Raw genomic sequence first — 23,464 nt, forward strand, 5'->3', positions numbered from 1 at the left:
TCCCAAATGCATTATCTCAAATAGCTAATGTGATGTTAAACATTATGCATTCGTAATTCTAAAAACCACCTTTGCAAAAGGCACACACCTAGGCGCACCAGGCACGTGCATTTTCAAAGTGTTGCACCTGGGGGCTAGGTGAGGTGCATACCTTAAAATGCACCACCTCACCTATTCACCTAGGCGCACCTTTTAAATCACAGCACTTAGGCCCTCACCTAGGTGTACCTTGATAACTATGACCTACATACCCCAAAATTTAATGTTTTCTTTACAAGAATTGCATAAGATCTTATTCACTGATCTCCAACAGGATTGGGAATAAAGGAAGAACCATAGAAGATAATGACAAATATTAGAAATATAAAATAGCATTTCAACCTGAAAGCTATTGACATTATATAGCATTATGAGACCCTGAAATTTCTCTAGGATATAGTGATCTAATCTCAGTCTGCTTAAGCAAATATGCCGAAAGATGAAGGATTTTTGTAGAATTGAAAGAATTGAAAAGATAGTTCCTTTTGTGGTGCATGTGCAATGTGGCAAAGATAATGCCTATATTGAGAGAGATACTGAACAATGCCTAAATTCTGACTAGATTAACACATCAGATGGAAATAATGCCTGGCTAAATTAGATAAGGGTATACCTGCAATTTGTTTGATCTCTGATACAGTAAGTTCTCGCATATCTGTACCATCAAACTTCTTCAATGTTGAAAATATAATTCTAGAAATGTTCAAATTGAGTCCCATCCCAATGGCATCACTGGCAACAAGAACATCAAATTGGCTACTTTCATCATTGAACATTGTCGCCTGCATTCTAAGAAGCAGATTTACTTAGCTAATTGCACAGACAGAAGATATGCTTTCAACAATCAGGATGGTATCCAATCGGCAGCATTAAAGTTCAATTTTTCAACATGTGGACGATTTATAAAATACAAGTACACTCAAAATAGCAGTGAGATGGAAGTAATCAGTGACCACAGCTTTCACTCACCTTTCTGGCCTTTCAAGGTGAAATACCCACCCAAATCGTGATCTGCTATTATCTGAACACCAGAAGTGCTACAGATAATTCAAATTCAAGTAAAAGTGGCTAGTCCTCTTCAATTACAAAAAAAAAAAAAACCCTTAGGTGGGTAAAAAGTTGTCAGTAGTCAGTACAGAGAAATGCTCCTTCCACCACTGTTCCAAGCTAAACTGTCTGTTATTGAGTTAAAACTTCTTGGATCCACAAAATTACAGATAAGATCAAAGTTGAGATCTCTAATTTTGTTAAATATGAAAGATGTTAAGTGCCTCTTTCCACACCTTGACATCAACTGATGGAATTGCTGAATTGCCATATAGATCCAAGCTTCATGGTTCAAAGTTTTGATTTCATCAGGTATTTTTCCATGTGACACTAGGCAAACATTGTAAATTTTGCTAGATTAAAAAATATAAGAATTTGGGAAAGATTTAAAAATTGGAAAAAAGATTTTTTATGAAGCTTCTGGAAATGTTAAAAAAAGTATAATTACACTCAAAACCTAAAATATAACTTCCCACCATGTACAATAACTGATAGAAGATATCTTAAATAGGCGTTGAGAGAAACATGTAATTTATTATTATGCAAGGTGAGTACTTAAAAACCAAATATAACCTTTATATCCTAACTCTTTTCTTTAAGGTTCCTTAAAATTATCTCAATTTTGAATTGTGATGTCATAGGCATATACAAGTATGGGCCATGTAAAGTGAACTATACACATATAGACCAGGTCTGTAATTAGTCAAACCAGACTGAGCTCTTAGAATAGGCAGCAGCAAGCCTTCTAAGCAAGTACCTATATTAATTATTTAAATAAAAATTTAAAAGATCTTTATGTTTTGAAATTTCCAATAAAGATGTTGCTTCAAAGGCCTAGAATCAACAATTTCAAATACATTTCTCTTAATTTCATATAAAATTATGGTTTAAGCATTTTCTATGTCTCATGATTGTAACATTCATTTCCAATTGGTTTGGGAAAGACTGGCAAATTCCCCTCATATTTCACCAAAATTTGGGATATTTTCACATAACGATTGGAAATTTTGTTGATATGTTGAAAATTTTTAAGATACTGGGGAAATAGAGAGATGTTTGGAATTTTTTTTATTCTAATATATTTGGATATATTGAGAGATATATTGAGATTTTACCATTGCCCCAATCCCTAAGGTTTGAGTCTGAGAATGGAAATTGTGTAAAAAAATGTCAAAAGTTAGGCCTGCATTCTGTCTACCTCTCCCAAGACCTCAGATAGATAGAAACATTAATAGATAATGGCCCCCAGGAGATTTTTCACTCACCCCAAATTGTTGGGACAAGCCTTATAGATGATGATGATGAATTATTTTATCCACTAAAAGACAAAGAAACAAATCATTCAATTCAGAAATTTCAGGTTTATCAAAGGGCATCTAAGTTATTAAATTTTCTTACAATAGTTATAATTTTATAACCTCTGCAATTTCTAGTTCTAGCAGGACTGCCCACCCATAAGGTGTCTTTTTTTATAGTAAAAAGGAATTTTTCATTAAAAGACAAAGAAGGTACAATCCACTGGTCAAGAGATCTGACGCGACATCAATAGACATGACAAAAAAATAGCAAAATTGTCTCAATTACATCTCAATCCTAGTGCAAAAACATGGAGGAATGAATGAATTGATTTGAGTTCTCATGTCGATGTGCCTCACCTATGCACCTAAGCACACCTAAGACATGCCTTTTAAATCATTGTTTCTATTTACCAGCTTTTTAAGATGATATAGCTGGTCAACAATGCCCAGCTATAAAGTTCATTGACTTGTAAGGTCAAGTATAGGTTCGTTTAACTCAATAGTATCACCCATCCCAAGATCCATGGAATTTTTAAAGTGATAATAACTAGTGTGATGTGGGTGCTGGCAGCAACAGCAGTAATTTAGTGTTCTCAGCAGCAGCAATTTAGTGTTTTCATCCTATCTTATCTATTCAGTATTCTTACCTTATCTGCTTTCAGTAGCAGGAATTAATAGGGGTCTTATCTATTCAGTGTTCTTATCTTATCAGTTCAATAGTATGGATTAGTAGGGAGTCTTATCTTATCTTATCAGTTCAATAGGATAAATTAAGGGAGTCTTATCTTATCTTATCTTATCAGTTCAGTAGGATAGATTAAAGGAGTCTTATCTTATCTTATCTTATTAGTTCAGTAGGATAGACTAGTAGGGAGTCTTCCTAATTATCAAGGAGACTTCCTAAAAGTAGGACTCTTATCTCTTGTAATCTCCTATTTAAGGAGTTGAGAATATTGAATAAAACCATCGAAAATTTCAGTCAAGAAAGAGAGCAAAGAAGAGTTGGTGATCTCTTGAACAAATCACCTTTTAGGATGGCAAGATAGGTTCTTCAAGAAAAGGGAGAAACAAGGGAAAATAGGAGGTTTTCCTCGTGGACCAACCCGTGACGAGATCCTATTCTCGGCCCCATAACAATTTGGTATCAGAGCAAGGCATCATGGGTGACCTTGAGCAATTGAAGACTAGGGTTCAGGATTTGGAGCTCAAGATCGTGGAAAACAGCACGGAGGTGCGCGAGATCAAGGACGATGTCCGAGAATTAAGGCGCTTGATGGAGTTGTACTTTTCCAGCAAGGAAAGGAACCCGGAAGAGGCTGCAACCACAACCGGCCGCCGGCCAGACGTGGCAGAATCATCGGGCGAGCAACAGGTCATTGCCCTAGCGCAAGTTAGCAACACCCAGAATGTCCCGATTAAGCAGAAATCCGGTATCGTCAAGGTGTTGTAGAATCTTGGGATTGCATATCTTCAAGTTGTTGCAGGTGCTGGGGGCAAGTGCTGGTGAAGGAGCTTGTATGCCTCATGTTGTGGCTGTAAATGTTTCAAAATAGTGTTTGTCAGTTGCAGTCAGATCAGATCCTAGGGCTGCACCTATCTGGGTGAATCTTGCTAATGCATACTATTTGGCTGGTGATCATAGAAGTGCTAGAAAGTGCCTGGAGAAGGCAGCAAAACTGGAGCCTAATTGCATGTCAACTCGATATGTTGTTGCGCTTCATCGTATCAAGGATGCAGAAAGGTCTGCAAATGAAATGGCTTCAATACTCTGAGAAGGGGACTCTGCAACAATTGAGCTTCGAATAGCATGGGCAAGATTCACCATGGTTCACAAGGCTCAGCATGAAATTGCAGCAACGTTTGGAACTGGACATAATGATTTGACGGAAGTGGAAGAGCGGGCTCTGTACACACTAAAGCAGGCAATAGAAGAGGATCCAGATGATGCGGTTCAGTGGCACCAGCTTGACCTTCACAGTCTTTGTACTCTACAGTTCAAGACATCTCAGAAGTACCTTAAGGCTGCAGTTGGCCACGGCAAAGAATGCAACTACGCATGGTCAAATCTTGGTATCTCACTAGAGCTGTCTGAGGATGAACCCTCTTCATTGGAACCCGATCCAGGAAAGAAAAATCATTCCACCTATCCGGTATTCCTTTGACTGTGTTATAAGACACCCACCCTGAATTCGAGCTTGAGGATAAGCTCATAGTTCAGGAAGGGAGTAATGATGTGAGTGCCGGCAGCAGCAACAGTAATTTAGTGCAGCAGTAGCAGTAATTTAGTGTTCTCAGCAGCAGCAATTTAGTGTTCTCATCCTATCTTATCTATTCAGTATTCTTACCTTATCTGCTTTCAGTAGCAGGGATTAGTAGTGTTCTTATCTTATCAGTTCAGTAGTATGGATTAGTACGGAGTTTTATCTTATCTTATCAGTTCAGTAGGATAGATTAAGGGAGTCTTATCTTATCTTATCTTATCAGTTCAGTAGGATAGATTAGTAGGGAGTCTTCCTAATTAGCAAGAAGTCTTCCTAAAAGTAGGACTCTTATCTCTTGTAATCTCCTATTCAAGGAGCTGAGAATATTGAATAAAACCATCGAAAATTTCAGTCAAGAAAGAGAGCAAAGGAGAGTTGGTGATCTCTTGAACAAATCACCTTTTAGGACAGCAAGATAGGTTCTTCAAGGAAAGGGAAGAACAAGGGAAAACAGGAGGTTTTCCCCGTGACGAGATCCTATTCTCAGGCCCATAACATAGTGATTCTATTATTTCCCATAACCTACATTATTCCATAGAGCAGGTTTCAACTAAATGCAGACACTATCACAATAAAAAACATATTAATAGAAGTTACTGGAGAAAATCAGTTTTACTTTTAACAAAAAGGATACATATAAGTTAAATCAGTAAAAATTTAAACATAGAGAGATTGCATAGAGCATACATAAATTTATAAAGACAAAACAGAGATTTAAAATATGAGGGAGAACAAAATCACCTGTCTTGTTCGAGTCTCTGGTGGTAATGAACCATAGACTACAGAACAAAGATGCTTTCCCCCATTTTCAATGTCATTCTAGTGATAAGAAAAAGAATGCAGAGAAGGGGAAAGAAAAATCAGCAGATGTGACAAATTATTGTACCAAATGCAAATTAGGTAGAACTAAATAACAAAATACAAGCAGAAAACTAGGTGGATCTTCATGGGAAGTTCATGCAAAGTCCTCGCAGCAAATATTGCAACTAGATAATTGGCGTTTCAACAGTTCATGACAGTTTTAGAACAGTCAATAATCATAAATATATTATATAAGCCAAAAACATCCACAGTAACAGATCTTACTAATTTGTTATCCCCTTTTCTGATAACGGATTTATTGGGAAAAAACCATGAAGACTCCCAAACACAACCAGGGCATTTAGCTACAACCCATAAGCCCCCCCCCCACACACACACACAAAAATCAGAAAGAAGCATGTTGATACTTAAACAGAAAAGGTGATGACTTAAAACCCAAAGAACCAATGAAAACCCTCTTGTCATCCCCATTATAAGAGGTGCTAATAACAAACTATCATTTGGATAAATGTCAGATCAATATGTAAAAATGTTAACAAGAAAAATGAGAAAATGGTTCATCACCCACGCCCTACGAATTGGCATAGGCAATCCCTCCTTAGGGGGAGATCTAAGGTTTCTATGAGTTGAATTCCTTCTCCAGCAGGTATTGTCCCACTAGCAGAGTTCTTTTTTTTTTTTTTTGATCAATAATAAAAAAAAAAACATTCATTAATCATTAAGAAAGTTTAAGTACAAGGAGGAGGAGATAAACTGTCTTAACTCCCCCCAAAAAAGGCTGAGGCCACCAAAAGAAAGAAAAAGAAAACCTAATGAGAAGTGAGCCCAGAAGAAGGATTCCCTATTCACCCCTTGCTTGGCTAACCCATCAGCAGACAAATTAGAAATTCTCTTCACCCAGCTGCACTTTATCTCAATGTCCTTGGACATTAAAAATTTTTCTTTTCATTGTTGTAACTCCACATTCCAATCTTGTCTTCCTTTAGCCAACCTACCACCACCTCTGAGTCACCTTCAATTACCAGCCTCCTAATATTCATTTCTTTAGCTCTTTGGATTCCTCCCAAGGCTGCAAAGATCTCAGCCCTGAGAAAGTCACCTTCTCCAATTGGGCCTGAGAAAATTGAGAATACATTCCCATCCTCATTCCTGAAGACTCCCCCATTACTAGATTGCCCTGGATTCCCAATACTGCTACCATCAAAGTATAGTTTTGTAAAGCCATTAGGGGGAGGGATCCAAGAAGGACTTGGAACCCTTTTAGCCCAGCCCAGGCCTGGGGAATTGGGATCTACTGCTCCTAAGTCTGTATATAACAAGTTACGTATCCAATCACGAGTGAAAACACCACTGTTTTGTACACATGGGATCCACACTCAGGTTATATAGAACACTGGTGTGTTTATTCATGATCGGATAATAGCCTGTTAAAAACAACCTTGCAACAGCAGATCCAGGCTTGGGCCTGGGCCTACATCAGGCCCAGAAGTTTCAGGGCCAGGCCTGGCCTGCAATCTATTTACATATATATAATATATATACATAATTCTTCCAAGGAATGAAACCCTAGGGTTTGAGGAAAGAAACACTGAACATGGGAACCTTTTCTCAATATTGTAAAATTTGACTGCAACTCCCCAATGGCAAACCCTAAAAACTTCAAAATCTTATGATGTATTCTTCCTTAACTGAAAGCACAGAAATCTCTACCCTTGCAATTTCAAACCCTTCCTCACCCCCTGAAATCAAAACCCTAAAAAATTAAACACCAACAGAAATCTCAACCCCTTCAACAGAGAGAGATAAGGCGGTAGAGATTTCTGTGACAAAAGATGGTGTGAACGGAGGGATATGTCAAGATGCGATCAGGACAGTGAAGAGGGGGGAGGAGAGGGAGATGATGAAGAGGGGGGGTGAGGGAGTGTGGTCTCTGCTTGTTCATGAAGGGAGGTAGATGTAAGGATGCATTTTTCATGTGGGAGAAGTGCAGTGAAGATGCAAAGAAAAAAGAAGATAACAAGAAGTGTTTCCAGATTATGGGATTGTTGAAGAAGTGCATGGAAGCTAATTCTGATTATTATGAACCAATACTTGGGGCAAAGAAGGTGGCAGAATAAGAGCAACCAAGGAGTTGGAGTGAGAAGATTTTATAAGGTGGTTGAAGCTGTTAAAGTGTGCCGAATAGGGGTAGTTTAGTCTTCTTATGTTTGTTAAGTAGCTTGCTTATGTGGCAGTGTTATTAGAGTCACCCTGCCCCACACTTAAGGGAATTTTTGCCTTTGTAAAGATTATTAGAATCTAATATAGATTAAGGGGGTCGACTGTATGGGTAATCCATCAGGTTTCGACAGACCCTTCTTCTTCTTCTTCTCTTCTTCTTCTTCTTCTCTTCCTGGTTCGGACTACTGTAGCACCAGTCGAAACATGGTATCAGAGCCATGCTCCTGACCTACTTCAGTTGGTAAAGCACCTCAGCAGTGTTCGTGACTCTTCTCCTTCGTTTCTGGTCAGTCAATGGAGAGAACTGGTTCGCCCTAGGTCAGAAACATCACGGCTCGTATCTCTCTGCTGCGCATAACCTTCTTCAGCAAGGAAAGTGACTTCAGCAATGAATGGTTGGTTGATATTCTCAAAGGAAGGTCGGTTATCTCTTCTTCTAGTGTTACTGATATTTCTGGGTTACCCTACAAGAAGTTGTTAGTATTGATTGGAACCTAGAGAACTAGGTTCATTGTTGCACTAGAAAGGGTTGTGTGTGCAGTAGCCGAATGGTGTAGGGCTGCTGTGAGTTGTTGAGTGGTGTTAGGGCTGCTGTAAGTGGCTGAGTGGTGTAGGGTGGAATGCAATGACCTTGCCGAGCTCTTTGTGGTTGTGTAATGCCCTCTTAAGTGTGTTAAACAAGTCTGAACTGGGTGTAGCAGATTTGACTGTGTTATGGTGCTTGTGATGCACAATTTTTTTATTGAGTGGTTGTAAGAGGGCCTACTTGTGATTAGTGAGTGGTAAATTGATGCTTATGTGGGTCGTAGGTGTGTGAAGTCAGCAGTAGTGTGAATAAGAACAAGTGTGTGCTCCCACTGTTGTGTTTAGGGGCTGCATTAGGTGCTGAAGTATCAAACTGTGAACAACATCAATCAGCTTGTAGCTGAGAAGTAAGGTTAGAGGCAACTGTGAAAGAGTACAATGGAAGCAATAGGAGATGGGTACAATGATCAGAAACCTAGTGTGGTAATTTCCTCCGACTACCTAACGGTACAAATGACCTCAATTAAGCTGAATGGGGAGAACTATGTTCCATGGGCTAAATCAGTGGAAGTTTTTCTCAAGGCAAAGAAGAAAGTAAAGCATGTAAGAGATGAGAAACCACTGGTTGACTCTCCAGGGTTTGATGATTGGGAACAAGAAGATGCTCAAATCATGACTTGGTTGTGGAATAGTATGGAGCCCAAAATTAGTGCCAACTTCATGTTCCTTGATACGGCTAAGGATATATGGGAGCATGCTAAGAAGTTATATTCTTGACAAGATAACACAACAAGAGTATATCAGCTTTATTAGGAGTACTTTGATTTACAACAAGGAACCAAAACACTAGAAGAGTACTATGCCTGCATGAAGAATATAAGGAATGAACTCAATGTCTATCATCCCCTCACTCCAGATATTAAAGTTGAGCAACAGCAAAAGGAACAACTAGATGTTACAAGATTTTTAGTGGGACTGAAGTCGGAATATGAACCAGTTAGAGCCCAAATATTGGGGGGCTCTACTCTTCCTACACTTGAGGAAATATTCTCAAGGCTTCGTAGAATTTATTTGGGACAGACTGAGAATCCCACACAGTTTGATAGATCAGCTCTTGTGACAACTAGAGGAGGTGGACATAGTACAAGAGGGGGAGGTCATGCTCACAGAGGAGGCCGTGGCAATTCCATGATTACTCGGGGTGGCCGTGACTCAGGGGGAGGCCGTGGCAGAGGAAAAAATAACTCTACAAGGAAGTGTACTCATTGTGGTAGGGAAGAACACACAGTGAATTTCCGTTATGACCTACATGGCCCTCCCTCTAAATGGGCTAATCATGCTGTAGCAGGCGAGGTTGATATCAGTGATAGTAAACTGGCAGACCGAACTCCTCCCACATCTACATCTACTTCTGGGAAGGAGATGGTGAGTGTACCGCGTGATGAGTATGAACGGTTCCTTCAAACTACTTCACAGCATACTACTGCCACACTTGCCCAATCAGGTATTGCTTGCATTTCATCTAAAACTCCTTCCTGGATTATTGACTCTGGAGCCTCAGATCATATGATCGGGACTCCAGGTGTGTTCTCTTCTCTTTCTGAAACCTCCACATCACAAACTGTTACACTTGCCAATGGGTCCTCATCTCCCATCTGTGGTGTTGGTAATGTTGACATGGCTTCTGTCCCTTATCATCTGTTTTATATGTACCTAAGTTTCCATTCAATCTTATGTCTGTTAGTAAAATAACCAAAGCTCTTAACTGTTCTGTTACCTTCTTTCCTTCCACTTGTATTTTTCAGGATCTCAAGACGGGGAAGAAGATTGGTGGGGGGCATGAAACTGGTGGATTGTATTACCTTGACGATGGTGGATCTTCAATTGCACTTCAAACTTCCCTTACTCCTCTACAATGGCATTGCCGACTGGGACATCCATCTCTCAAGGTTCTCAAGATGTTGGTTCCGTCATTGAGTCAGTTGTTAGTTTTACAATGTGTCATCTCAGCTTGGTAAACACCGTCGTGTGTCCTTCAGTCCAAGAGTTGAGAGTCGTATGTTGAGACATTTTTCTTTGGTTCATTCAGATGTTTGGGGTCTAATCAAAATAGAGTCTTATAATGGGTACAAATATTTTGTCTCCTTTATTGATGATTGTTCAAGAATGACATGGATTTACTTAATGAAAGAAAGAAGTGAATTATTTTCCATTTTTCAAAAATTTCATACTGAAATACGCACACAATTTGGTGTTCCAATCAAAGTTCTTCGTTCAGATAATGGTTGTGAATACTTTCTTACTTCATTTCAACAGTATTTAGAACAGCATGGCATTATTCATCAGACCTCATGTGCTTTCACCCCTCAACAAAATGGGGTGGCTGAACAGAAGAATCGTCAGCTTCTTGAAACTGCTCAGTCTATGCTTCACCACATGAATGTTCCTAAACGGTTTTGGAGTATGTTGTACTCACTGCATGTTTTCTCATTAATCGGATGCTCTCTTTTATTCTTCATAGTCGGTCCCCCTTCTCTATCTTGTTTCCCACTTTATCTCCGTTTCCATTAACTCCTTGTGTCTTTGGTTGTGTGTGCTTTGTCCACAATCTGAGTCCTGGAATAGACAAGCTAGATGCACGCTCAATTAAATGTGTCTTCTTTGGCTACTCTCGGACTAAAAAATGGTACAAGTGTTATAATCCCATTACCCGAAAGTGCTATGTCTGCCTTGATGTCACCTTTTTTGAGTTTGTACCCTTCTTCTCCAGTCATGAAGCACCCTTGCCTTCACCCTTACCTCCTCTTCCTCTTCCTATCAATGATCCAGTTCCAGAGGCTGTTGTTGGAGTAGACTCATCACCTCATCCAGTGCAGTCACCACTGAAAGACCACCGATCCAACAAGTGTATACAAGTCAAGCGACATCGGCCCCTCCTTCGGCTTCTACCTCATCTGCGGATCCTCTCATAGCTCCTATTGCTGAATCTTCAGACCTTGACCTACCCATTGCCTTACAAAAAGGTAAACGCAGTTCTACCCTCCATCTCATTTCCAATTTTGTTTCATTATCTCGTCTTTCTACCTCACATCGCCAGTTTGTTTCACTTTTGTCCTCTATTTCCATACCTAACAATGTTCAAGAAGCTCTTAGTTCACCTGGATGGCGGCGGGCAATGGAGGAGGAACTTTCTGCTCTTCAACATACTCAAACGTGGGAACTTACTACTCTCCCACCTGGTAAGCATGTTGTGGAGTATAAATGGGTGTATACTATGAAATACTTGCCAGATGGTAGTGTGGAGCGTCTAAAGGCCAGACTTGTTACTAAAGGTTACTCAGTTGTATGGAGTGGACTACATGGAGACATTCTCTCCGATGGCTAAAATTGGTTATGTTCGTGTACTAATTTCCTTGGCAGTTATGTATGATTGGCCTCTCTTTCAACTTGACATAAAGAATGCCTTCCTCCATGGTGATCTGGTGGAGGAGGTATATATGGAGCAACCACCTGGGTTTGTTGCTCAGGGGGAGGTTGGTAAGGTGTGCAAACTAAAGAAGGCAATTTATGGGTTGAAGCAATCTCCACGTGCTTGGTTTGAGAAGTTCAGCGAAGTGGTGAAGAGTTTTGGAATGAAACAATGCCAGGTTGATCACTCGGTGTTCAACTATGACTCAAAAGCTGGGAAGATTTTATTAGTGGTCTATGTTGATGATATTGTCATCACTGGTAGTGATAAATTGGGGATTGGCAAACTAAAGGTATTTCTACAAAATCATTTTCAAACAAAAGACCTTGGAACATTAAAGTATTTCTTGGGAATAGAAGTTGTCAGGTCAAAATAAGGTGTAAATCTGTGCCAAAGGAAATATGTCCTTGATCTATTGGAAGAAACAGGACTGTTAGGTGGAAAACCGGCTGAGACCCCTATGGAACCAAATGTTAAGTTGAACAGTGATACAAGAGAAGTATTTGAAGATCCTGAAAGGTATAGACGACTAGTGGGAAAGCTGAACTATCTGACTATCACGAGACCCGACATCTCCTTTGCAGTCAGTGTGGTGAGCCAATTCATGTTGAACCCTCGTATACCTCACTGGGATGCAGTCCTTAGAATTGTGAGGCATCTGAAAGGAGCTCCAAGCCGTGGACTATTATATAAACCAAGGGGAAAACTTGAAGTAGTTGGGTATACAGATGCAGACTAGGCAGGCTCAGTGAATGACAAAAGATCTACTACAGGCTATTGCACATTTCTTGGAGGAAATCTTGTGACATGGAAGAGTAAAAAGCAGACGGTTGTGGCCAGAAGCAGTGTTGAAGCCGAATATAGGGCCATGGCTCACACTACCTGTGAATTAGTGTGGTTGAGGAATCTCCTACAGGAAATTAGGTTTCACATGGATAAACCTATGAGATTGTACTGTGACAACCAAACTGCACTCCATATCTCATCCAATCCTGTCTTTCATGAGAGAACAAAGCACATAGAGGTTGATTGCCACTTTGTGAGAGAGAAGGTTCTTGCTGGAGAGATAAATACAGAACATGTGGGCTCGAATGACCAGTGGGCGGATTTGTTTACAAAAGCTCTAAGCTCAGGGAAAGTAAACTATCTATGTAACAAGTTGGGATTATATGACATATATTCTCCAGCTTAAGGGGGAGTGTTAAAGTGTGCCGAATAGGGGTAGTTTAGTTTTCTTATGTTTGTTAAGTACCTTGCTTATGTGGCAGTGTTATTAGAGTCACTCTGCCCCACACTTAAGTAAGGGCATTTTTGTCTTTGTAAAGATTATTAGAATCTAATATAGATTAAGGGGGTCGACTGTATGGGTAATCCATCAGATTTCAAAAGACCCTTCTTCTTCTTCTCTTCTTCTCTTCCTGGTTCGGACTACTGTAGCACCAGTCGAAACAGAAGCAAAAAGCTGATTCTGAGGAATTGAAAAAAGATATTGTGCCAAAGGATAAGCAGGAAAGCTTTTTGATTGTTCAGTCATTTTCTTCTTGTTGTTTTTGCAGAATAAATGGATAAAGAATTTAAGTAATTACATTAAAATTCATCAACAAACATGAATTTTGCAACATATACATTCAATGTCATGAAATATGATTCTTCTTTGGAACCATTGAAATAGAGAAGGGGACTGCTACATACCCATATCCTGTTGTACAGGGATTTCATCATAATCTAAGCTTTATCCTAACCATATGGGGTTAGCTACATGAATCCTGTTCCAGTATCATCATCAATCCCTGACCCACAAAATGGGATGCAAATTGATAGTCTGAAAATTATAGGGACATTTCCAAGATAAAAATTAATTTTTTTCTTATTATTTGGATGGTGTCATAAGCATCCATTTCACAGGGAAGGATGATTTGCTAAGAATGCTCTCACTTAGTAACCTGTGAGAACTTATCCTGATCTAGTCTCAGAGACAAACAATTAAAGGACAAACTGTAAACATTCGTTGGAATATACAATATGTATTTCGTATGATGAATGAGGGGGAACTTCAGGAATTACAGTGAATTTAAGGACTTAATTGTTATGTCAGAACTATTTGAGTCTGTTTTGTAATTTAGACATTCTGTATAAAGCACTTCTCTCATTTGAGAGAGAATGAGAGACAATATATTGAAGCCCTAACCATGTCTTCCTCCATTCTGGCTCCAAATTTCTTCTATTCTCTTCATTTTACAAGAGTTTCAATTTTCGAGCAAACTGATAATAATGGTAGGGTTCTCACTTCTCAATGGGTTGCTCAACAAAAGCATTCTCTTTTTCTTTTCCTCTTTTTATTTGAAGAGGAGGATATAAGCAGTTAATACAAAGAGAGTCCTGTTGGCACCTAAAAGCATAAAAATTAGTCACTAAATCTACCTCTTTCTGTGAAAAATAAACACTATGTTATGTAACTCCTAAATTACACCATATATTCAGTGTTTGAGCAGTCTGCTTCCTGTTTAATAACTAAAAGGAGTAGCGCATTGCCTCTGCACAATAAAGGAATTTGGAGACTTCAGTATGGGTGATATTTTTGAGATCTTGAATCATATAGCCACTTAATCAACCAGGAGAATATAGTCTCCCCCAAAGGTACTATTAAACTTAGCATTGATGGATGCTTCATGGGGAACTTGGAGCTATCTGCAAATTGAAGATACATATGGAACTTCAATAGAGCAGAGCACTCCTTTTGAGTTGACAGTTGCTTTGTGTAGCCAGCATCAGTCTAGAAATGAATGGAGACTTCCAAGTGGTGATAGAATAAGGATGAAAGTAAAGGTGCTTGGATTCTAAAGCATGTCTTTAGAGAAGCTAGGAAAAAAAAGGAAGCCTTTAGAGAAGCATGTCTTTCAAGTGTGAACATCTTGTTCAAACCATTGTTTCGAAAGGCTGTTGAGGCAAGGCTAGGAAATAAAAAATAAAAACAGCCAGCCTCAGTAGCCTCAGACCCCACCAACAAGGCTTAAGCCTTGAGTTGTTTGAGGCTTATGCCTTTGGGCCTTTGGGCCTTTGGCCTTGCTTGAGCCTCATGAATTTGGCACACTAGCGTTTAATATGAAGGTTTATATAGGGGTAAAATAGAAAGTTAAGACGAAAAGAGAATGCTTTGTTTTGTATTGGCATATTGTATAAACAAATAAATATAAAAATAACAAATGAATACATACAAATGAGAGTAAAGTCCTCCTCACTGTTTTTTCCCATCAAAAAATAAATAAATACATACAAATGTGTATGAAAATAGCTGGTTCTGTTGTTCATGTTCTTTATTTTTCATGCTTTGTTTCTTACTCGCTTGCTCATCTACAACATAGTTGATAATCTATTTTTTCTAAAGTGCATGCATCACATAGGTGGTCACTCCATTGATGTACAGGTGCAAGAAATGAAACAAGAATCCTTGCTCTTAAAATACTGTTGGTTCATATCCTTGAACTGAACGGTTAGATTTATATGGCATTTAGATTTTAAGGGAAAAACCCTATACTGATAAGATTCAAATCCATGACTAATATATTAAACAAGCCATATAAAATCTTTTTATGTTTTTCATGTCTTTATTATTTATGGATTACATCTTTTTTTTCTTGCTCAAGGCTTAGGCCTCAAAACACCTTGAGGCTTATGCCTCACCCCACGACACCCAACTGCCTCACCTCCGACTTTAGCCTTCAAAACCCTGGTTCAAATGGGTCCTATGATTAACTAATCACCTAGCATGCTACTTAAGTTAGAGACTGATCCAAAAAAGGGCATGTTTAGTTAGAAATGGGGGTGAGTTGGAGATGTATTAAGACCAACCTTTTTGGGCTAGATAGTGCTGGTGTATCAGTCTTTCAACTCTTCCTAGTTTTTATTATGAGGAACTTTATTTATATCTTTTTCTTGAAATTTTTTAACGCTTGTTCTCGTTATCAATAAAAAAAGAGCAGAAAAAGCTCCATCATTTATCAGCTTGATAGATGGAAACTGCGGAATCCAGATGTGCCCTCTTACATGAAGGCTGGCATGTGTGATCACTGCATTTGATGAAATCTATCACATAAAGGGGTGTGCCCTCATTTCTACCTCCTTTTGGTAATTATGTTCATCATATCTCCCTGGAATAGCCGACCCCATATGGTTAGGATAAGGGTTGGGTGATGATGATACTTCCCTGGAATGATAAACATCAGTAAAGCACTTTCTTAACACTAAAATAAAGTTTGCTCGTTTTCAACATATTTATCTTCACTTTCTTACCTCACAATGTTAAGACCAATCAAAATAGCAAGGACAAGTTTGTATACTAATTTTAGACTCGTGTCAGGTAGCCTCTTGGAAAAACATCATGCATATAAAAGTACAAGAGCATGCTAGCATACCCAAGAATCGAAATTCAGGCAGTAAATAGGAAGCAGATGATTGGAATTAAAGCAAGGCCAACAGAAAATATAAGTAACCTTAGACCTTTAATCTGTATATTTCACGCCGTGAAAATGTAACAATACAATCGCCTGTTTGTATTTTAGAGAAAGATCCAAGAGGAACATTTGATGGAATGAGAGGTGAGAGTCTTTCATAATATTGAACCTACATAAAAGCATACCATAAGAAAGGGTACATGGCTTATGTTAGTAATAACAATGGAGGTTAAACTGTTGCAAAAGTAAAAAAATAATTGTCATAACAAGACCAACAACACTAGCAGCAAGACAGCGGGAGCAAGTAAGAGCTTCAGATGAAAAGTATGAATCAAGTCTTTCAGGACTAAAATGAATTGACATTTTATAGAGATAGGGAGCTTAAAACATAAGCTGAAAGAACCCAGTTTAGTAGTAGTAGCGCTTCAATTTAATATTTTTAAAAGTTATTTATTTCTTTCTAGTCATCAATGGTTTTACTTTTTTTAATGTATAATAACACTTTATGAGTTCAACTACAGTGCATTCACTAATAATGGTAATACATTAAACCCATATCTCAACCAATCGTATTAAAGTCTGCTTACTTTTCATTAGTTCATGTTTCACAAAGTGTACTTTCACGTTTAACAAGGTCTATTTACCATCAAGCTCAACCAATTACGTCTTTCACTACATGGTGCAGTGGATGCACCATAGACTTTGCCCACTTTCATAAGATTGTTTAAAAAATCACTATATACAAAGAAAATTAGACATCCCCAAGAAAATGATCCAGCACAGCTCTCTCCCCACCATGATTCCATTAACTTTTACATCACAAATTCCCTATAAAACCCCAATGCATCTCTCTTCTGCCAATCCCTTGTTTGGCAAGTGCATCAGCCAAGTAATTGGCGAATATAGGACACATTTTACCTCTACAACCAGTTCCTCATTAGCCCTTTAATTTCCCTCATTATGTTCCTGTATATCCAGTTATCCACACGGCTGAAACTTGGTTGTTGAGCCATCAAATCACCACCTCTGAATCCCCTTCTAATATCAGACTTCTTAGATTGCAAAATCTGACCACCCTAAGCCCTTGTACTGCTGCTGTGATCTTTGCTAGTATGGAGTTACCTTTTTTTTTTGAAGAGGTAAAGATAGTATTAATCAAAATGGATATGGCTGTTCACTGTATAACAAGTTTCTGTACATGTGAACAGTGCTTAAGCACCCCAAAAAAATCAGCTGCAGCAAAAGCAGAAGATAAAACATTCTGTCCGAAGAGTGAATACACTCAACCCAGCCTCAAAGATCCTCCACTATTAGGTTTAACAGATTCCCTTCTTGAAAGTGTTTCTGTTCAAAAAAACCTTCTATTCCTTTCACTCCAAATGGCTCACAAAACAGCCAGAGGTACTGCTAACAATAGATCTTCCCCTTCTAGCATATTTTCCCAACTTTCCAGCTTTCTAATAGAAATTTGAGTGATCTAGACATACAGCTCTGGTAGGATATTATTGCCTTGTAAAACTGAGACCAAATTCTGAAAGAAAACTCACAATGCAGAAAGTCAGAAACAAATGATTGAAAGTCTCTACCTCCTTGGTGCATACTTGGGTTGAAGCTCAGGTTTAGCAATCTGGACAAAAAATCTGCAATTTGGGGCATCCCGAAATGACCAACATGTTCCCAAATCTTGACAGTAAATATGCAATTTGAAGCTCAATTCTGTTCACAGAGGCTGCATACATTCTCAATCACCCTACCTTTGTTAATGAGGTGACATGCAAATTTGGGGGGCAATATTTGGGCAGGGATTCAATGGAGGTATCAACATCTTATGGGGAGAGTGTGTGGAAGGGGATCATGAGGTTCCAACAGTCCAGTTGTCGCTTACAAAAGTGAGATTTTGGTTTTGGAAAGACGATTGGAGCAGGGTTGGGTTGGAAAACTATCTGAGCTTTACCTGAAATTATACAGGTGGAGTTCTAAAGACAACACTATTAATCAGTGTTTTTTTTTTATAAACCACTATTAATCAGTGTTTTGAATTGAGAGTTAATCAAGTGGTATGGTTTCCTAGTTTTAGAAGACTTTTGCTAGACTGGGAGCTTGAGGAATGATGCATTCTTTGAGGTTGAATGGATTTTTCCATAAAAGAGTAATGTAAAATGGTAGAAAGAATGTTGCAATAGTCAGATTACAGTTAAATTGTATTATAATACTATTATTAGGAATCAGGTGGAGACCACTGGCATTAAAGGGATGAGGGGCAATTGCATTCCTCCTAGAGTGGAATCATTTTCTTGGCCAGTGGCCTTGAATATATTCTCAGAATTGATCAGTTCAAGAGGAAAGGCTTCAAGAAAATAAACTTATATTATACGTGCAACAACAATAAAGAAAATGTGATACAGTTGTTCAAAACTTCTAAGGTGGTTGATTTCCATTGGAGATTTTTGAATTTTTCTTTTCACAGTTAAGAATTCAAGTATTCAGGCAATCAGGCCATGTAACTCAGATGACATTTTTTGTATCTGGCAACATATTAAAGGATTGAAAAAGGCCAAAATATTCTGGAGTTTCATCCTTATAAGATTTTTTGGGGTATTTAGAATGATCTTTATCTTTTCTTTCTAAAATAGTATCTCAGTTTGACAACTAGATAGTCCATAGTAAATATTTAGCAACAACTCAGCTTAACAGGCCAAAACACCTAGACTACTAAGTAGTTATCACCTAGCATGGATAGATCTCTCACCACAATCCCTCTCATATTAAAATGTCAATTAATTATTAACAGGTATAGTATTTATTTTATTGGTCACTTCTCTTTATTAATGATAAAAAAGTGGTATTTATAACATTTTGTACAAAGTGTTTCTCCTTATTAGGGCTGGCTTTCACCTGCCCTCCCTCTATTTTGAGGAACCCGTCTTACAAAGACTTTACATTTGTGACCACCCCCCCCCCTCAATAGCAATTTTTTAATAAGGTATTTCAATTAAAAGGAAAAGCTAGATAATAATGCATGGGAATCTTGACCAGATCCATGTACAACAGGACAAATATATCTACACATGAAACTACAGGAAATAAGACTGAAGACTAGTCCTTTTAAATAATTAGACATTGTCCAACGACAACCTCATCTGATGGGTAAAATCAAGTAATGCAAATGATCTTTTGCAGAGACTGAAAAACGTGACTTAAATCAACATTTCACAATTTTAATACCTTGATGACATCACCAGTTACTTCAAGTATTTCTTGTATAAGAGGAACAACAGCCGCATCACCACACAAGTGAAGCTCATCCGCAGCAAGCCCTAATAATGCACGTGTGAATGAAAAACCCCTTGTCTTACAGCCAACCATCTGCAAAATAATAAGAAAATAAGCAATAATAAATCTTGATAATGTGATGTTTAAAAATAAAGGCAGAGAAGTGAGACTCAAATTGTACTAACTATTCATACACAAAGTTTTATCAAACGTATGTCAGGAGCTTAAAATTGAGTTTGATGAACTAGACCAAAGGAGGAAACATGTTCTAGGTGGACACATAAGGAACTTAAACAGAAGACTAGACATGCATATAATTCAGAGAAAATCTCAAGACATCCTAACTATCTTCTAAATACTGCAACGAAGCTCAACAAAAATGAAGTATGGATTAATGCTAAAGATTAGTATTTGCATACCTGAATTTCATCAATAACAGCACAATGGTAGTCACTAGTCACATCAGCCATTTCAACAGTCACTGACTTGTGCTTTGCACCATCAATTTCTTCTTTTTCTTGTCCTGTAATCAGGTCACAAGGAACATGTGCCTTATTCAACCTTTTTGCAACCTCCCATGCTAACAGTCTTAAGGGCCCACAATAAATTCCTTAAGGAAAAAAAAATAATATTATCACTTATTGGTGAGAAAGAACTACAATGAAAGTTAATAAAATTCCATATGAACTTTAATGAAAACAAAGGAGCAAAGGGTGAGAGAGAGAGAGAGAAGCCCCAGAAGTTCTGAATATTAAGAACAATACCATGTGCTAACAACATATCGAGGCTAGAAAGGCATAGGAGTCGTACATTACTTTTAGTTCTAGCAGCATTATCTTCTGCTAGATTGTCTACCAAAATTTCAGTTGATCTCAGCACCTTCATAATGCATCTCCATAACCATCTACTAAGACTAGTAACCAAACTAAGAGTGTTGTAGATTCCCATTCAACTAGGAAATCCCAAAGTTTGTGTGGCATATCCTTTTCCACTAAAACTTCAGCTAAAACAGAATGGTTTAAAGGCACCAGACCAACCAGACTAAGTAAAAGGTTAATAATTCACTCTTGATCCCAAAGAAAGAGGTTCAAAATAATTCCTCTCAACCTTTTCTCCATGAAAATATTGGAAAAAAAGGAAAGAAAGAAGAAAAAACTCAATAATACAACAATAGTTGCATATCACAAAAAAATGCAGTTACAGAATTAAAAAGGAAGAATACCTGAAGAACTTCTTTCTAATTGCTTCAGGGCATGGTGAGTTTTACCACTATTTGTGGGACCCACATGCAGAATAATGTTCCTCTTCTTTCTCCGCGCATTTGGGTACCATGTATGAGGGCGACTGTAATGAAGCACACTCTTCAATGCAAAGCTAAATACCAAAATAATGCAGTCCACTTTATAATTAATTTTGTTGAGACAGATGATTGAACGGCATAGTTTGCAGGACAAATAATGTATGGAAATGCATCAAGAGCAAAGTAAGAATTAACTATGAAAAGCAATAGTAAATTTTCAAACAGATTGTCGAGCATTCAGGAAAAGTGGCAGACCCGAAAAGCCAAACACAGAATGAAAATATGAAAACCGGTTGGTACCCTTTCATTGCGCTAAGAAGTAGTCCTAAATTGTACAGTAATCACAACATAAATTACATTTCAGCTTATTTTCTTACGTCAGGTCTGTAAAGTCAAACGGTGCACCAGAGGAGCTGCTGAATCTCCTTAAAATACTATAGCAATCACTAAATACAAAGCGATTATGCAGTTCCAAATGCATCCGGAATGGCTTCATATTATCTGCTAAAAGACAAAACGAGGGGATACAAAAGACCATCAGTGCAATGCATTTAACCGAAAGTTTTAAACGGCAATATCCAACCACCATAAAAACTTCTGTACATATAATTCTTATTAAATTTGTAAAATTTTGATGAATTAATACTATTCTTTTACGTATGAGATAGAGAGAGAACTGCTATTCAAACTAACATATTGTCACCTTTTTTACTGATAATTATGTCAAAACAGAAATTAAAATTTCAGGAAACTCTCGAAATTGAATAATATGCTCTGTAGGGATACGTAAGCAATCTCTCGCAGTTTTAGTAATCAAATTATACAAATAGCAGAGCATCCAAATGCATAAATCTCACTAATATAAACAGACATTAACGACAGAAAAAATAGGGTTGAAGGACGAACCATAGAGATGACAAGAAATACCATGTGAGAATTTCCGCCGAAGCAGTGATGAAACCATTTCGATTGATAACTTCTGCCAGGACTCCAGTGCATGGGAGGAAGAATCGGTAGCGGATTCGAAGGGAAAACGAACGAACGACCGATCGAAAGCGAAGGTAGAAAAGAGAGCGAAAGGAGTCCAACGGAAGGAGATTGAAGTCGCAGACAGTCGCTGTTCGTGCCGCGAACTTCGAACCCGAGTGGAAAAAATAGAAATGAAGAAGAAATGCTACTAGGTCGGAGGGAAATAGGGCTGCAAACGATTCGGATCGTTTCGGACATGGGTAGATCCAAATTTGATTCGTTCATATTCCAATCGAATTTACGAGAAAATTATTTGAATTAAATCTTTTCCGTCGGGTTATATCGCATTCGGATCTAATTCGGATTACAAACGGTTATTGTGGTTGTTGAAATAGCATCAATAATCAATAAATAAATAAAAGGATCAATATATTTTATTAATAAAACGAATTAACAATGAAATAGCATTATATATTAAGGATCATTTACAAACATGCTGTGTAATTTACAAAAACCGCACCTCTAGTTTGCATTTTACTAAAACGCCCATTGCATTTTGTGATCCTTTATACTTGATTAATTTTCCATCATTGATATTTGTATTGATGATGGTTACATGGTCTCTTAAAACGAGTAAAAGATGTGAAAGGGCGTGATTTTAGGATTTTTTTATTTCAAAAAGAGTTAAATACCCCTAATTTATCGGAGGCCCAATCGTTTTTGTCTTTCGGTCACGAGTCATTGGTTCAACCATTTAATCAAATGGGTCAAACCATCCAAACATGTATATATATATATATATATATATTGTCTAACAGTACTTTTACTTCTTTTCACAATTGATTAATTCTACCCCTTATCATTAATATTTTTGTCAAAACTCTAACATAATTCTTTTAAAACCCTATTTTACCCTTATCATCTTCTTCACTAATGTATTTTCATATTCGACTTAATGGAGAGAGAAGTACCAAATCCACTGCTGCAACTTGCAGCGGCAGTGGTGACCGAACAACACAACAATTCTCATAAAGTCCTTTAGATTTTCCGGATTTTCCGCAAACTGATGAAATACAATTTAGAGGAACACACCTTTAGAGATTTTAGAGGTTAGGGTAAGAATGTATCGAAGGAAATTGATCAAGATACAAAACAAATCTTGATTTTAGCTCATTTTTAGTTACACTCAGGGAGCGACGATACACGAAGAAGAAGAGAGGAAAGTGAGTATCCTCTTCCTATATGCTTCGCCATGGTCAAAAAGGTGAGAGAAGCAATGAACCAATCTCTCTGTCATTCTGGCTTTCCTCGCTAAATGAAAATCAAAGCTAAATGTTGAGAACTACTTGGGAACAAAGCGGTAGTGTGATTAGTTCTCAACGGTGCGGCGCCAACTATGGGAGAAAAAATGAACACGAATTCAGTAATGTAGCAGCTCTACTGGGAGAAAGGAAGTTGCTACCGCCGTTGATTTAAGTTGCAGTAGCGGGGTGGAACAAGGGAGAGAAAAAAAAAAAAAGAAAAGAAAAAGAAGAAGAGGAAGGAGGGAGAAAAGAAAGTTGCCTCTGCTGGTTTGAGTTGCAGCGGTGGTGAGAGGACAAGGGAGAGAAAAAAAAAAAAAAGAAAATAGTGTGCATCCTCGGAATAGATGAAAACAGTGGCAGCGGTACTCGTACAACAATAAGGGTAGGGGTAACATTAGAGATGGTAATTTGGTATTTTTTTTGAAACAGTAGGAGTAACATTACACAATAGTCAAACAGTAGGGTTATACTTAATCAATTAGCTAA

General features: G+C 38.0%; 1 protein-coding gene across 7 annotated transcripts in view; it reads right to left on the reverse strand.

Annotated features, from left to right (window-relative positions):
• Nucleotides 1-21,930, reverse strand: part of ATSUV3 (ATP-dependent RNA helicase) — a 33,809-nt gene extending 11,879 nt beyond the window's left edge. Inside the window, exons 1-8 of one of the 7 annotated variants that reach the window (XM_088960612.1) lie at nt 21,612-21,930; nt 21,083-21,206; nt 20,628-20,749; nt 19,825-20,015; nt 19,358-19,498; nt 16,179-16,301; nt 5,387-5,464; nt 653-821 (exon numbers count right to left, since the gene is read on the reverse strand). In XM_088960612.1, the coding sequence (XP_088816738.1) occupies nt 653-821; nt 5,387-5,464; nt 16,179-16,301; nt 19,358-19,498; nt 19,825-20,015; nt 20,628-20,749; nt 21,083-21,206; nt 21,612-21,669 (1,006 nt within the window). In that variant the 5' untranslated portion in view covers nt 21,670-21,930. Of the gene's footprint in view, nt 1-652; nt 822-5,386; nt 5,465-16,178; nt 16,302-19,357; nt 19,499-19,824; nt 20,016-20,627; nt 20,750-21,082; nt 21,210-21,611 lie in introns of all 7 variants that reach the window. The other 6 variants (XM_088960614.1, XM_088960616.1, XM_088960613.1 and 3 more) reach the window with 6 other exon arrangements.
• Between the last annotated feature and the right edge of the window lie 1,534 nt (nt 21,931-23,464).

The sequence above is a fragment of the Nelumbo lutea genome, chromosome 1 (assembly GCF_056320005.1).
Source record: "Nelumbo lutea isolate HS-2025 chromosome 1, American lotus-T2T, whole genome shotgun sequence".
Taxonomy (NCBI): domain Eukaryota; kingdom Viridiplantae; phylum Streptophyta; class Magnoliopsida; order Proteales; family Nelumbonaceae; genus Nelumbo; species Nelumbo lutea.